At 49.6% G+C, this 15,192-nt stretch overlaps 1 protein-coding gene across 2 annotated transcripts in view; it reads right to left on the reverse strand.

Moving 5' to 3' along the window:
- LAMB2 (laminin subunit beta 2) overlaps nt 1–15,192 on the reverse strand; it is a 68,154-nt gene that overhangs the window by 38,798 nt on the left and 14,164 nt on the right. The window contains exons 4-10 of one of the 2 annotated variants that reach the window (XM_081901298.1): nt 14,315–14,388; nt 11,207–11,395; nt 10,255–10,318; nt 6,712–6,914; nt 5,315–5,435; nt 4,585–4,773; nt 1,464–1,643 (exon numbers count right to left, since the gene is read on the reverse strand). In XM_081901298.1, coding sequence (XP_081757424.1) covers nt 1,464–1,643; nt 4,585–4,773; nt 5,315–5,435; nt 6,712–6,914; nt 10,255–10,318; nt 11,207–11,395; nt 14,315–14,388 — 1,020 coding nt within the window. The remainder of the gene's footprint in view (nt 1–1,463; nt 1,644–4,584; nt 4,774–5,314; nt 5,436–6,711; nt 6,915–10,254; nt 10,319–11,206; nt 11,396–14,314; nt 14,389–15,192) is intronic. The other variant, XM_081901299.1, reaches the window with a different exon arrangement.

Genomic DNA, 15,192 nt, shown 5'->3' on the forward strand with positions numbered 1-15,192 from the left:
CTACCACAGCGCACGCGCGGGTTTAAATGCCGCTAAAATTGGGCTGCTCAGAAATAAGCTGAGGTAAAGACCCCCCACAGGATGCGATACTAAGTGAAGGGAAGAGAAGACGAGGAAGCCGAAGTACAGAGAGCTCTGATCACAATGGTAAGGCAAGGAAGCAGGTTACAGAGGCGGCAAGAACAGTGGGGGCGAAGGAGCAAACTTCCCGCACCCGTAGGCCCTCCCACTCAGGGGCCGCTAGAGCTCCCGGGGCTCCCCCTGCTCCCTCCCCCTCTTCGGCTCAAATCGCTGATAAAACCTTCCGTGAGCGCTGCAGCAGCTCACGCACGACGATCCTACAGGGAGGCTAGAAAGCGGAGATGCCGGGAGGCGTCTGCCGAAGCGCCCGCTCGTGATCGCTGAACCGGGCGCTCAGACGGCTCTCAGACGGCTGTGGGGGATGGAAATCCCTGACGCGATGATCAGCAAGCAAAGTACGGCAGCGAGCGGAGGAGCGACGAAACCTCGCTGGCTGCAAAGAAGAAAAGGGGCGAGCCAAGGGCTGCCCCCAACCTTAAGTGGCCTCTTGAAGGCCCGCCCCCGTCACCAGCCGATTGGCTGGTGCTCCGGGGCTATGCTAATTAAGGGAATCCCCGCGTCCCGCGAGGCTGGAGCCAGCCCCGCGGGAGTGTAGGCGGGGTCGGGAGCCCGCAACCCCCCCTCCTCCTGATCATCGGAAGGGGCATTATCACAAGGTTTTGAAGGAATACATTATAGAGGACGTTTCTTTCAGAAATACCGGAATGTCATATCTGTTTGATTTTAAAACAATGGAAAATATTTTACCCTTATAATTAACCCTAAAGATGACCAGCAGAAAGGCAAACAAACCATCATTGGTGATATCAGAAATATATATATTTGGAGGAGGGGCTATTGGGCTGTTTTTTTATTTTGATTTATGTGTTTTGTGGTTTTATATTTTGATTTTATCCTGTGAACCACCCTGAGACCCCCGGGTATAGGGTGGTATATAAATTCAATAAAATAAAAAGTGTGTATTGGCAATAAGTTATATAAAATAAAAATATGGAATAGACTGGAGGTTGGGTCTTTAGTGTTAAGACCAATTTATGTCTTATTGTTTGTTGAGAAAATTCTGTATCTATTGTTATTCCTGTGTGTAATTTGGTATTTGTGATTTCTCTTTTTTGCTTTTCTTGCTGTATCAAATAAATAAATAAATAAATAAATAAATAAATAAATAAATACCCTGCAAACTATTTTTAAAAAAATTAAAAATATACTATATTGCATTACACTGAAATGTTTCTTTAACCAGTGTGGTGCACCACAAACCTTTGAGAACCACTGGTGTATGCGGTGCGCTGCACTGGCTAAGCAGCCCACCCAGAACCACATCTAAATGGCTCAGAAAAGGAGCTGGATATGCCCAGGGAAACCCCATTGGAGATACCTACGTTGGCAGCCTTGGGGGTTGTCCGCATTGAGTCCAAAGAAGCCGGTCTTGCACTTGTCGCAGCGGACTCCCTGCACGTGCTCCTTGCAGCGGCACTGCCCGGCAATCAGCCCCAGTGCCGGGTCGTCGTGGGTGTCACAGACCCCGCCATCGAGGGTGCCGTCGGGGTCGCAGTCGCAGGCTGTCCGGGGAGGGCGCAGAGCAAACCCCAAAATTAAAGATGCAAAGAGAAGCCGCTAATCCCTATCTAAACTAGTAAGAAAAGAAAACCATTCCACTTGCTTGAAAGAGATCTCTTCCCTTCTTGGGAAAGCGGGTCTGCTGTGCCGAGCTGCAGTTCTTAAACCGTAAACAGATTGAGGTTGAATCCTTACAAGACAGAAGTACTGTTTTTGGGGGACAGGGGGCAGGCGGGTGTGGGGGATTCCCTGGTCCTGAATGGGGTAACTGTGCCCCTGAAGGACCAGGTGCGCAGCCTGGGAGTCATTTTGGATTCACAGCTGTCCATGGAGGCGCAGGTCAATTCTGTGTCCAGGGCAGCTGTTTATCAGCTCCACCTGGTACGCAGGCTGAGACCCTACCTGCCCGCAGACTGTCTTGCCAGAGTGGTACATGCTCTAGTTATCTCCCACTTGGACTACTGCAATGCACTCTACATGGGGCTACCTTTGAAGGTGACCCGGAAACTGCAATTAATCCAGAATGCGGCAGCTAGACTGGTGTCTGGGAGTGGCCGCCGGGACCACATAACACCGGTTCTGAGAGATCTGCATTGGCTCCCAGTACATTTCCAAGCACAATTCAAAGTGTTGGTGCTGCTCTTTAAAGCCCTAAATGGCCTCAGTCCTGTATACCTGAAGGAGCGTCTCCACCCCCATCGTTCAGCCCGGACACTGAGATCCAGCACTGAGGGCCTTCTGGTAGTTCCCTCATTGCGAAAAGTGAGGTTACAGGGAACCAGACAGAGGGCCTTCTTGGTAGTGGCACCCACCCTGTGGAACACCCTCCCTTCAGACGTGAAGGAAATAAGCAGCTATCCTATCTTTAAAAGACATCTGAAGGCAGCCCTGTTCAGGGAAGTTTTTAATATTTAACGCTGTACTGTTTTTAACACTTGATTGAGAGCCGCCCAGAATGGCTGGGGAAACTCAGCCAGATGGGCGGGGTATAAATAATAAATTATTATTATATTATTATTATAATGTGAAATCATTTCCACTCTTAAAGAGAGAGGTTCTAGTCCTCAAGCCTGCCCCGAATTAAATCTCAGCAAGCTCTGCTGCAACCACACGGCGGTGTCTGCGCAGACAGCCTCTGCTAACTCGGCAGCAAAGAAAGAGCACTTTGTTTGGAAGCTCCCAACCCGCAGGTGCAGGAAGAAAGGGGTCCTGGTGATGCAAAATAGAAGATTTCGGCTTTGGCAACTCCACGTTAGCTTCCGAAACCGGACTCCAGGCTTGCCACCTTTGCAGATTCTCACGCTCCGCACCGATGCCAAACAGTGGGGCCTTGAGCTTTTGAGGGAACGTGCCAAGGCCAGGCACAGGCCTTTTAAAAAAAGGCTCTGCTAGCAAAACTCACATGCCAATATTCTTTGCAAGCTGTGGGAGAGGGCAAAGTTAAGCAGTTAAGTAGAGTCAAGGCATGGGTTGGCAAACTAAAGCCCGGGGGCCAGATCCGGCCCAATTGCCTTATAAATCCGGCCTGTGGCTAGTCAGGGAATCAGCGTGTTTTTACATGAGTAGAATGTGTCCTTTTATTTAAAATGCATCTCTGGGTTATTTGTGGGGCATAGGAATTTGTTCATTCCCCCCCAAAGTATAGTCAGGCCCTCCACATGGTCCGAAGGACAGTTGACCGGCCCCCTGCTGAAAGTTTCTGACCCCTGAGTTAAGGGGTCTGGCTCAAATGCGCCAGGCAAGGAAATGAACACAGGGAGTGAGGAACCTTTATCAATCCAAGGGCCACATTCTTTAGAGGGCAACCTCCCAAGAGCTACATGCCAGTGATGCACAGGGCAAAGGATGGGAGGTCCATTCTGAACCTGAAACTGTTCTTAACCTGAAGCACCACTTTAACTAATGGGGCCTCCTGCTGCCACTGCACTATTTCTGTTCTCATCCTGAAGCAAAATTCTTAACCCGAGGTACTATTTCTGGGTTAGCCGAGTCTGTAACCTGAAGCGCATGTAACCCGAGGTACCACTGTATGTGGTAAAAAGTAAGGGTTGTTGGTCTCAGATCAATATCTAAAGCTTTGGGGGTTAGACCCCCTGCCTCGAATTGATTATGCATACTGCCTGTTGCGTCTTAAGCTAGCAATTTGTATATCCCTCCAGGAAGGGAGAGCTGAACTCTTAGCTGATAAATACCTACAAATTGCATCTCTGGCAGCCAAATCTACTCTAACTGCTTTGCTCCAGCATTGTAATTTTAATTTTTTATGCTGTAATCTCTATAGCCTTATGCTGTCTGATTTTAGAGAAGGGGTCAGCAACCTTTTTCAGCTGTGGGCCGGTCCACCGTCCATCAGACCATGTGGTGGGCCGGACTATATTTGGGGTGGGGGAATGAACGAATTCCTATGCCCCACAAATAACTGAGAGATGCATTTTAAATAAAAGGACACATTCTACTCATGTAAAAACACCGGGCAGGCCGCACAAAGAACCCAGAGATGCATTTTAAATAAAAGGACACATTCTACTCATGTAAAAACATGCTGATTCCCGGACCGTCTGTGGGCCGGATTGAGAAGGCGATTGGCCCCCGGGCCTCAGGTTGCCTTCCCCTGTTTTAAAGGAATACCATGCTTAGGCCCTCTGTTATTCATTGTGAAGGACTTTGGCAATATACAAGACACTGAATTTTTTATCCATCGCAGCGACCTAAACATTTAAAGCCCTCAGGAAGGCTCCTCCTTCAAGTTCCTGTTCTGCAGGAATGGGGAGTCAGGATAGCCTCAGAAATGCCATCAGCCGATCCAGGCACTTGCACCCTGTGAAGCACAAACAGCTACTTTCCCAGCGCTGAAAGAGGGAGCCTTTCCACAAGAAAGGTCCTTCGTCCCTGCAAACATGCAGACCCCAGCCACCCGCCCCAATACAGTCGGCAGGCTCTCACCGCGGCACACGCTGGGGTCCCGGATGTCTTTGGTGGGGTCCTTGTAGTAGAAGGGCTTGCAGAGCTGGCAGTGGCGGCCCATGGTGTTGTGCTGGCAGTCGTCACAGACCCCGCCGCTGCTGTTGCCCGTGGCCAGGTACACGGCCATGTCGAAGTGGCACTTGTGGGAGTGCTCGTTGCAGTTGCACTCTGTCGAGAGGCGGCAATCACATCCAAAGCCCTGACCTCACCAAGCCCCAAATCCATGCAAATCCCTAAATAACCTCAGCCCCAGGTATCTGAAACAGCATCTCCCTCCCTACGGACCGGCCTGGGAATTAAGATCAGCGGAGAAGACCGTCCTGATGGCTTCAACGCTGTTGGAAATACATGGGACAGTGGCTCATGAGAGGGCCTTCTCAGTGATGGCCCCGAGAATGCAGAACTCCCTTGCCACGGATGTAAGCCTAGCGCCATCTCTTTGCAGCCTTTCAAAACTGTGGTGGCTCCCTGCCTGTGGAATGCTCTCCCCAGGGAGGCTTGCCTGGCACCTTTGTTACATAGATCTTTAGGCACCAGGCAAAAACATTCATCTTCTCCCAGGCCTTTGGCTAATTCAAACAATCTATGGCCTTTTAAACTGGGGGTCAGTATTATTTTGTTTGTTACTGTGTTATGTATTTTTGTGTTTTCATATTGTAAACTGCCCTGTGATCTTTGGATCGTGGGTGGTATATAATCAGATACTCACTCTTGCATGCGTTGGTGCGCCGCCCCTCAGCCGGGCGCCAGGGCAGCTCGTGGTAGAAGTTGTCGCACTGTTCACAGTTCAGCCCGTTGGTGTTGTGCTTGCAGACGCAGCGGCCATGCACCTGCGGGCAGAGAAAGGGGGAGACCCAGGCCACGCCCATGGTGAATGGAAGAGTCTTTGCTTGCCTTCCTGCATTCAGACTGCACACAACCTTCCTACCCTACATCATCATGGGTATGCCGCAGCATTCCCAGGTATGCATTCCCAGAAGTTATGCTTGCACCCCACATAGGGGACAAAGGCCACGTTGGCTATGTATATTTTGAACTAAGTTGGTGCCCCAATAAGTAGTTGGGTTATGATTCTAGTCCTTAAGATAAACTTGAAAATGCATGTGTTTTATCTTAAGGACTGGAATCATAACCCAACTATTTATTGGGCTGGGGGAAATTATGAATATGTCCCAGCGGTCAGAGGCTAAAACCCCAGAGCTCTGCACAGTTCCTCACCTCTGCCTTTAGCTAGCAAAAGGATAAATGATAAAGCAGGCTTCCTTAACCTGGTACCTTGTTGGACTCCAACTCGAATCATCCTGGATCGGCAAGCCCAAGAGACTCAGTGGTTTAGACCACGGCACCACCCTTCTCTACAGACCAGCCTAGGAATTAAAATCAGTGGAAAACGCCCTCCCGATGGCTTCGCCACTCTCGGAAATTCAGGTGGCAGCGGCTCATGAGAGGGCCTACTCAGTGATGGCTCCAAGAATACAGAATGCCCTTGCCACTGAGGTAAGCCTGGCACCATCTCTTCTCAGCCTTTGAAAACTGAAGAGATGAGTGGGCCTTTTCTATGGTGGCTCTCGTGCTTCTGGAACGCTCTCCCCAGGGAGACTTGCTTGGCGCCTTTGCTACGTATCTTTGGGTGAAAACATTCCTCTTCAACCAGGCTTTTGACTGATGAATATCCTACAGCCTTTTAAATGTTTTTGTGGGAAGGGGGTTATTGTTTTGTTTAATTCTGTTTCAATTATTTGTGCTTTTACAGTGGTCTCTCAAGTTACAGACGCTTCAGGTTACAGACTCCGCTAACCCAGAAATAGTAACTCAGGTTAAGAACTTTGCTTCAGGGTGAGAACAGAAATTGTGTGGCGGCAGCGGGAGGCCCCATTAGCTAAAGTGGTACCTCAGGTTAAGAACACTTTCAGGTTAAGAACGGACCTCCGGAACGAATTAAGTTCTTAACCTGAGGTACCACTGTATCTTGGTATTTTTATCTTCAGAACCGCCCTGAGATCTTTTGATGGAGGCCGATATATAAACCAAACAAATAAGTTGTGGGGGGAGTCGGCACGCCTAATCAAGTGCGGTGTGTGCCTATGAGCGTTCCTAGCACCTTACCATGCCCTCCACGTCAGCAGGGCTACGGGCGAGGGGGGCGCACTCTGAGGCATGTCCATAGCAGAAGCAGTTCCCACGCAGCACCATCTCGTACACGGCATAGTAGTACTTCTCCTTGATCTCCCGCCGCGAATCCAGCAGGTCGTCTCCCAGCGTGTGGAGTTTGGTCAAGTTCACCCGCAAGTTGGTGACCTTCAGGAGATCTGGGGGGGCAGAGAGGTTGGAGTGGGTGAGAAGGCAGACAGGGAGAGAAGCATCCCCACTGGGTAACAGCTTTCCCGGCTGGGGCTGTGGGTTCGAAAATTGGGCTACTTGGTGGGCTATAAATATCAGAGTTGTCAACCCCCCGCAAGCTATCCGCCAGGACCAGTCAGAAGTATGCGCCCCATTACGAGGGGAGAGGGAACAGATTCCCAGCCGCACACAGAGAGAGAGAAAAAGAGAAAGAGTGACAGACAGGGACCGCAGCTAAATCGAGCACCAGCCAAAGCAGAAATCTGTCTAGGCCCAAATTTAACCAGCCCCCAAATAGAACTAAAAGGCAGGGCCAGCTGCCGTCCACTCTAGGATCCCAGGGAACTGTTTGCTAGCTAGCTATTTGTGTATATGTTTCTCATTCTTAGGGACTGGGAATCTTGGTTGGGTATGTCTGTCTGGATCTGTGGTCCCCATTGTGTGGCATCTCTGTGACACCCCCAAACACCCCTTTAGTGTCCACCAACGCCCTCTCCCCCTCCTAAATTTTAGTATACAGTGGTACCTTGGGTTACATACGCTTCAGGTTACATACGCTTCAGGTTACAGACTCCACTAACCCAGAAATAGTACCTCGGGGTAAGAACTTTGTTTCAGGATGAGAACAGAAATTGTGCAGTGGGAGCGGGAGGCCCCTTTAGCTAAAGTGGTACCTCAGGTTAAGAACAGTTTCAGGTTAAGAACGGAACTCTGGAACGAATTAAGTACTTAACCCGAGGTACCACTGTATATATATTTAAGTCAGGGTTTTTCCTTCTTCTGCGTTTGTTGATTTGGTTCAGGAGTTGTCGGCCTGCCGTTACCTTGCGTTTCTTTTCTTTTTTTTAATTTAAAAATTTATTTATTAATACAACAAGGAAAAAAACACACAAAAAACACAAATACCAAATTACACACAAATTACAAAAATAACCATAGACACATAACTCTCTCGGCAAACAACAAAACATCCATTGGTCTCAACACAAAGACCCAACTTCCCGTCTGTTCCATATTTCAAATTCATATTACTTATTGCCAATACACGTTTTTTTCATAATTAAACTTATTTTCAATAAATCTAATTTCTTCTATCTACCTAGCAACTTTTACTGAAGTTCCTCGAATGCTGCAACAGAATTTAAACTACTATATTTATTTTTCAGATATTCTTTGAAAACCTCCCATTTAGAAACAAATTCCTGTTTTGATTTATTCTTTATTTTTTTCTGATAATCGTTGCCTTGCGTTTAAATTGTGTAGGAGGGATGTAGGTGTTTTGCTTTGTTTGGGGGCAGGGAGGGAAACATTCTGAGCTTTGCCGGTTTTTCTTCTGTGAAATCAATGTCTTGCCACGTTCATAATTGTTTGCTATCTCTCCTAATGTGCCCCAGGCCAAAAAAAAAAAGTCTCAAAGATGAGGATCCGTTATTTGTGATGAGAAAAAATTTACTCAGCCATTTGGATCTGGTGAAAAGAACAACATACCTTTTCAGAAGGGACATTCTCCTTAATTCCCAACGTATGGTCAGACGGTCCGGGAGACACAGCCTTGCTAAACTTAAGCAGCTCTGGGCCTTATCACTACATGGGAAGGAGTTTGGATTTGATATCCCGCTTTATCACTACCCTAAGGAGTCTCAAAGCGGCTAACAATCTCCTTTCCCTTCCTTCCCCACAACAAACACTCTGTGAGGTGAGTGAAGCTGAGAGACTTCAAAGAAGTGTGACTGGCCCAAGGTCACCCAGCAGCTGCATGTGGAGGAGCAGGGAATCGAACCCGGTTCACCAGATTACGAGTCTATTGCTCTTAACCACTACACCACACTGGGCCATACCCAGGTTCAATCCTCAGCATCTCCAGGTAAGGTTGGGAAAGATTCCTGCATGAAACCCTGAAGAGCCACTGCCAATCAGTGCAGACTGAAGTGTAGGTGGGTTCCCACAAGGCAAGGCACAGTGATAACAGCAAAAACCTTTACTGAACTACAGAACTGAACAACAGGGACAAAGCAACTGTTTGTATACATTTCTGGAGGCCTGGGCCACTCCCACTCCCAATGTGATTGGCTGCCTAAGCTTCCAAGCTGCAAATCATGACTCAGAGTTTGAGGGCCAATGGCAGAGGCCCAAATCCTGAAATGTTCTGTGACTGGAAATCATGTATCGAATCAGAACACAGGAGCTCAGAATCCTTAGTCCAGACTCAAGCTTAGGCAAACACAGGCCACTGAATACATAGACAATACTGAACTAGAAGGACCAGCCATCTGGATGAGTATAGGGCAGCGGCCTATGTTTCTACATGGACTAGAGACCCTGCCCGGGAGCCACACTGGGAACCATGAGAGATATAAATATACATTTATATTCCTTATTGTGTGATCGCTCGTATTTAAAACCACAATTCACTAATGAGCTGCCGTTTCCCAAACGAGCCCACTAGACTCATCCATTCATTTCTACCTCGCCCATCTGCTAAGATGCGTAAGGTGGCTCGCAACCTTTTGCACAGTACAAAAGAAGAGCAGAACGACAGAACGGCACCACAACTCCATAAAAAGTCAGAAAAGTTCTCACTGAAATGAGAAAATATCCATCTCGACAAAAGCGTTTCCGTCACCTGTCTGGAAACAGTGATGGGACCACGCATACTTCGCCCAGGAAGTAGTTCCAAATCCCGGGGGCCACAACCGAAAAGGCCTTCTCCATGGCACCTGTCCTACACCCACCGCATGTCAGGTAGTAGGAAGACCTCCAAACCAGAAGGTACGCTCGTGGCAGGGGAGGAAGGATGCAGCTCCTGGAATGGGCCAAATAGCCCAGAGTGCGCATGTAGTGCCACTTTTATGACAGTCGATCGCATGGCCTAATAAACATGGGTGTGCAAGTTTCTTGCTTGGTTTGCGCAAGCAATGTTGTGACACATTACTGCTGCAATTTCGGGGCCTGGGTTCTGCCTACGTAATATATATATAGAGAGAGAGAGAGAGCACATTTATTTATAGTTATATTAAGATGGAAATATTTGGTGAAGCAGAAACGTTCCAAGATTCTACTCCCATTCGGAGGTCAGAATTTCATTCGTCCACTGGGAATCCAACTCCTCTTGGGGGGCAGGGGGCAAATACACAGTACACCCAGCCTCTTCCTGCCCTAAGCCAGCTCCTCCCTCCTCTGGCCCCCTCCTGCAGAGAGACTCACTCAGGACCACCTCTGAGAGAGAGAGAGAGGGAGAGAGAGGGAGAGAGAGAGAGAGAGAGAGAGAGAGAGAGAGAGAGAGAGAGAGAGAGAGAGAGAGAGACTCACTCTGGATTTTGGGGCTGTAGGGGTCACGGATGTGGATAGCTGGATCCAGCACTCTGTAGATTACCTGGAGCAAGGAAGAAAGAGCAGAGGGTCAAGGGGCAACAGCCAGCTTACGAGAGCATAATCCTGCAGCCCTTGGCCTGGGCCTCTACAAGGAGGAAGCAGTCTGCAAAGACCTAACGTATATGGTGTGTTTGGTGCTGAACCCATCTCTCTACCCCAACATCTCCCGTCAGAGCTGGGTCAGGTGCAGGTCAGCACACAAGATGCAAAGTTTGGCAATGTAGTTTACTTTTTTATTCAAGAAAATGGCATACTGCTCAGCAAGAGGTTTTGCCTCTATAGAGCAGTTTCCAGGATTGGTGGTCTTCTTCTCTGATGGATGTTGCCCAAGCAGCCTCAAACTACAGGGCACCTGTAATCTCTGTTCTGCCCTACACATTGCCCTGGGTGTCCTTGGAGTCAATGAGAGGGGAGCTTGTTGCAGTAGGAGATACAGATTCCTGGAATTCTCCACCAGCGACTTGCCCTCCCTCCTCTGCTTCAGCCTCTGTGTCTGAGCTGTTCCCTGTCACAGGCTCTCATTGCTCACTAAAGCCTGTTGCTTCTTTAGCATCCAACCATTCCTCTCTGTTTAGGGAAGCTTTTAATGTGTGATGGACTATTGTATTTTAATATTTTGATGGAAGCCGCCCAGGGTGGCTGGGGAAACCCAGCCAGATGGGTGGGGTATTAATAATAATAATAATAATAATAATAATAATAATAATAATAATAATTACCTCTCCTCAGTGTCCCACCACAATTCCTGGGCCCTGAGCCTTCCTCTTCTAGTGCTTCAACTTGGGGGTTCCCGGACTGCTACTTCCCCCCCACTCCTCATCATCTAGCCCATCCCTGACACCCCCACAGGTAATCCTACTGCTCCGGACGCCCTGCTTTTTTCACTCACCTCCCCCTCGGTAGAGGGCTCAATGTCCGAGTAGCGTGACTCACAGACAACATCGTCCACACGCCGCAAGGGTCCCCGGGAGGCGGACGGGAAGGAGGCGGCGCAGTCGTAGGCAAAGTAGCGGTACACCTGCCAGGTGCGGCCAAAATCTGCCGAACGCTCCACCAACATGGCTGCCGGCCGGAAGGTCTGCAAGGGGGAGAGGAAAATGGGAATCCTTGCATGCGGCCAGAACTATCACCTAGTAAGTCGGGGTGGAATAGGATAGAGCTATGACGCAACCTGTTCGTACGTGGACGTCATCACTTGATGCACCAGTTGCCAAGGGACGAGCGCATATGGGCCCTAGACCAAGGCTGGGAACTCTGTGGCCCTCCAAATGCTATGGGTTGGACTACATCTCCCATCATCTCTGACCAACGGCCTTGCTGGCTGGGGCTCATAGAATCGTTGGAAGGGACCCCAGAGTCATCTAGTCCAACCCCCTGAAATGCAATGCAGGGATCTCAGCTAAAGCATCGATGACAGATGGCCATCTCCTCTCTGCTGAAAAACATCCAAGGAATCCATCCATGGGATTGGGTGGATTCCAACAGCATAGATAAGGGTCCCCAACCACCTGGTGCAGATCTGGGGAGGGCGCAGGCAGGAGCGGGGACCCCATTGCACAAGCAGTCATCCTCATGCCAACAGGATGCAGTGGTTGGCTACCACCCTGTCTCTTGGAAGCGAGGACAAACGAGAGCAATAATCGTGCGCAAAACCAAGTCACAGCTGCGTGCAAAGTCGAAATTAAAAGAGAGACGCCCCGCAAATCATTTGTTGCGCAGCAAAGCATTTACGAGCGTATTCTTGGAAATGCCGGCTTAATCATCCCCTCGTTTAATTTAAACACAGCTCATTTCCACAGGGGGAAAAAAAAGTTTCACAACAATGTCCTCTGATTTTCTCCCCCCGTTTGGGGGCGTCGGGAAATAATCGAACATAAAAATCCGCCCCCATTCCTCCGCAGCTTCTCTTTCCATTGTGAACAGCAGGCATGTGGGGGGCTGGAATTCCAACTGGGACTATGGCAAGGGGGAAAGGTTAAAGACCCTTCTTCCCACACCACAGCTGCAAACGGACCCAGCAAGACACACCCTGACGTTGGCTATGTGCATACGTTTCTTTTTAATTGCCCGTGCAAGGACAAACCACATGACTAATGTCATCTCTGGCCTGGACCTAAGAAGGGCAGCAGATGTTCTCTGATGTGAACATTGAAATATATAGCGTCAGAGCAGCGATCCACCTAGCCCAATGATGCTCACACTGACTACCGCTAGCTCTTACAGATCTCAGGCAGAGGACCTTTTCCATCTCCTTCTACCTGATCCTTTCGCCTGAAGGGGCCAGGACTTGAACATGAGACCTTCTGCCTTCAAGCCCAGCAGCATGGTGGGGCTTTGCCGCTCACCTGACCTCCATCTGGCTAAGTTGCTGCAGCAGACCAGGAGGGATGTGGCGGCGGCAAGGTTGGTGCGGTGCAAACACAACCCAGTGCTCCTGCTAGGGCATTTGCACCGACGCAACCCCCTCTCCAGCTCCATGTGCTGTAGAGACTCAGCCAGACAGAGATTGGGTGAGTCATCCTACGATGCCATCCACTTCCACTTCTCAGAAATCCGCTCCACTTCCCAGTGGAGAGGAGTTGCGGTGGACCACGTGGCTACCCACTCCCCATCGGGGGCGGGGGACTTTGTCCTCCGTTGCCCGGGGGATCCCAGCCACGTCAGAGCCCGGCCAGCCAATCCGCTGGCCGGGGGGCGTGGCCGGGTCCATTTTAAACAGAGGCGCGAGCCGGAGGGCTTCCTCTTTAGCTCGCTTCCTCAATCACCCGCCCTCCCTCCCTATTTTGCAGGTTTTAGGCACTGGCCTTGCTACGGACCGCGGTTGGTCGCCATTGAGGGGCCTGGTAGGAATTTTTCCACTTGGAAAATTGCCACTGGCCATTTGGTTTTTGCCTACCTCGTAGAAATCGTCACAACTTTGTTAGGGTTGCGGTTAGGCATTGTTTGACCTTGTGATGGGGGAGCTTAAGGGTATTCCGTTAAAGGAATCCAGGGGTGTTGATCTTGTCCGAAGCCTGGGTCGGGGGCTAGGGCCATGACACGACCCCAACGGGAACACCAGGGGAAGCTCGAGTTGGTATGCATCGACAGGACTCCTCCATCCGGTGGTTTACCCTTACCGGACTTCCTGCGCATCGGGCAGGAGTCAGATATGGTCAGGTCCAATCAATGCCTAAGCCAATACCGCTCACATTCTGTAATTCAATAAGGTAAGGTAAAGGGTAAAGGGACCCCTGACCATTAGGTCCAGTTGTGACCGACTCTGGGGTTGCGGCGCTCATCTCGCTTTATTGGCCGAGGAAGCCGGCGTACAGCTTCCGGGTCATGTGGCCAGCATGACTAAGCCGCTTCTGGCGAACTAGAGCAGCACATGGAAATGCCATTTACCTTCCCGCCGAAGCAGTACCTATTTATCTACTTGCACTTTGACGTGCTTTCGAACTGCTAGGTTGGCAGGAGCAGGGACCGAGCAACGGGAGCTCACCCCGTCATGGGGATTTGAACTGCCAACCTTCTGATTGGCAAGTCCTAGGCTCTGTGGTTTAACCTACAGCACCACCCGTGTCCCTATAATTCAATAAAGTTGTGGCCAAATTTGCCCAATAACATAAACCCAATATCCGTGTTCTTTGTGTGTTATTTCCCAACGAGGGGGTGGCTGCGGGGTCTTGACACACAACCAGACAGTCACTCGTGCATCCCGAGGATCTCGTGCTTCGTGGGGGATGGTGGCTAATGTTCAGGATGCTGACCTGTTACGATGGCTGCATTACCTCCATGATCAGAGGCACTGTTACGGTTGCTGAGGATCATGTGCAAGAGAGCGTTACTGCTCTCATGTCCCGCTTGCGGGCTTCTCATCGGCATCCCCGCAAGAACACAATGCTGGACTTGACGGTCCTTGGGTCCAACCCAACAAGGTTCTTCTGATGTCCTTGAGGAAGCGTGGATCCCTATTACTGGAGAAGAAGCCCACCTGTTCCCAGCTGGGACGTACCTTGAAAGTCATGATGAGGTGAGTGAAGTGGAACTCGGCCTCCAGGTCCAGGCGGATGCTCACCTGCTCCACACCTGGAGAGACAGAAACAGACCCCTGTAAATAGCTGAGGACTTAAATGACACTTGTAAGATAACAGAGATAGGGACGTGGGTGGCGCTGTGGGTTAAACCACAGAGCCTAGGACTTGTCAATCAGAAGGTCGGCGGTTCGAATTCCCGTGACGGGGTGAGCGCCCATTGCTCAGTCCCTGCTCCTGCCAACCTAGCAGTTCGAAAACACATCAAAATGCAAGTAGATAAATAGGTACCGCTCCGGCGGGAAGGTAAATGGCATTTCCGTGCACTGCTCTGGTTCGCCAGAAGCGGCTTAGTCATGCTGGCCACATGACCCGGAAGCTGAACACCAGCTCCCTCAGCCAATAAAGCGAGATGAGCGCCACAACCCCAGAGTCGGCCACAACTGGACCTACTGGTCAGGGTTCCCTTTACCTTTACCTTTTTAAGACAACAGAGACTTAAGATATGGACGTTAAGTGGAATAGACGATATAAAATATGCAAAAAATAAAATAAAAAAATCCTTCCAGTAGCACCTTAGAGACCAACTAAATTTGTTCTTGCTATGAGCTTTTGTGTGCATGCACATGTCTTCAGATACACTGAAACAGAAGTCACCAGACCCTTAAAACTAGTGAGAGGGTGGGGAGGGGTATTACTCAGAAGGGTGGTGGGAATGGGTGATTGCCTGATAGGTGTGATAAACCTGTTAACGACTGCAATTGGTCTTACAGGAAAAAGCAAGGGGTGAGATGGCTAAAAACAGCTTTATCATGTATAATGAGATAAAATATGCTGCAAGAAATGTTAAATATGGAAA

The sequence above is a fragment of the Podarcis melisellensis genome (assembly GCF_964234715.1).
Source record: "Podarcis melisellensis genome assembly, chromosome: 2".
NCBI classification, from domain to species: Eukaryota; Metazoa; Chordata; class Lepidosauria; order Squamata; family Lacertidae; genus Podarcis; species Podarcis melisellensis.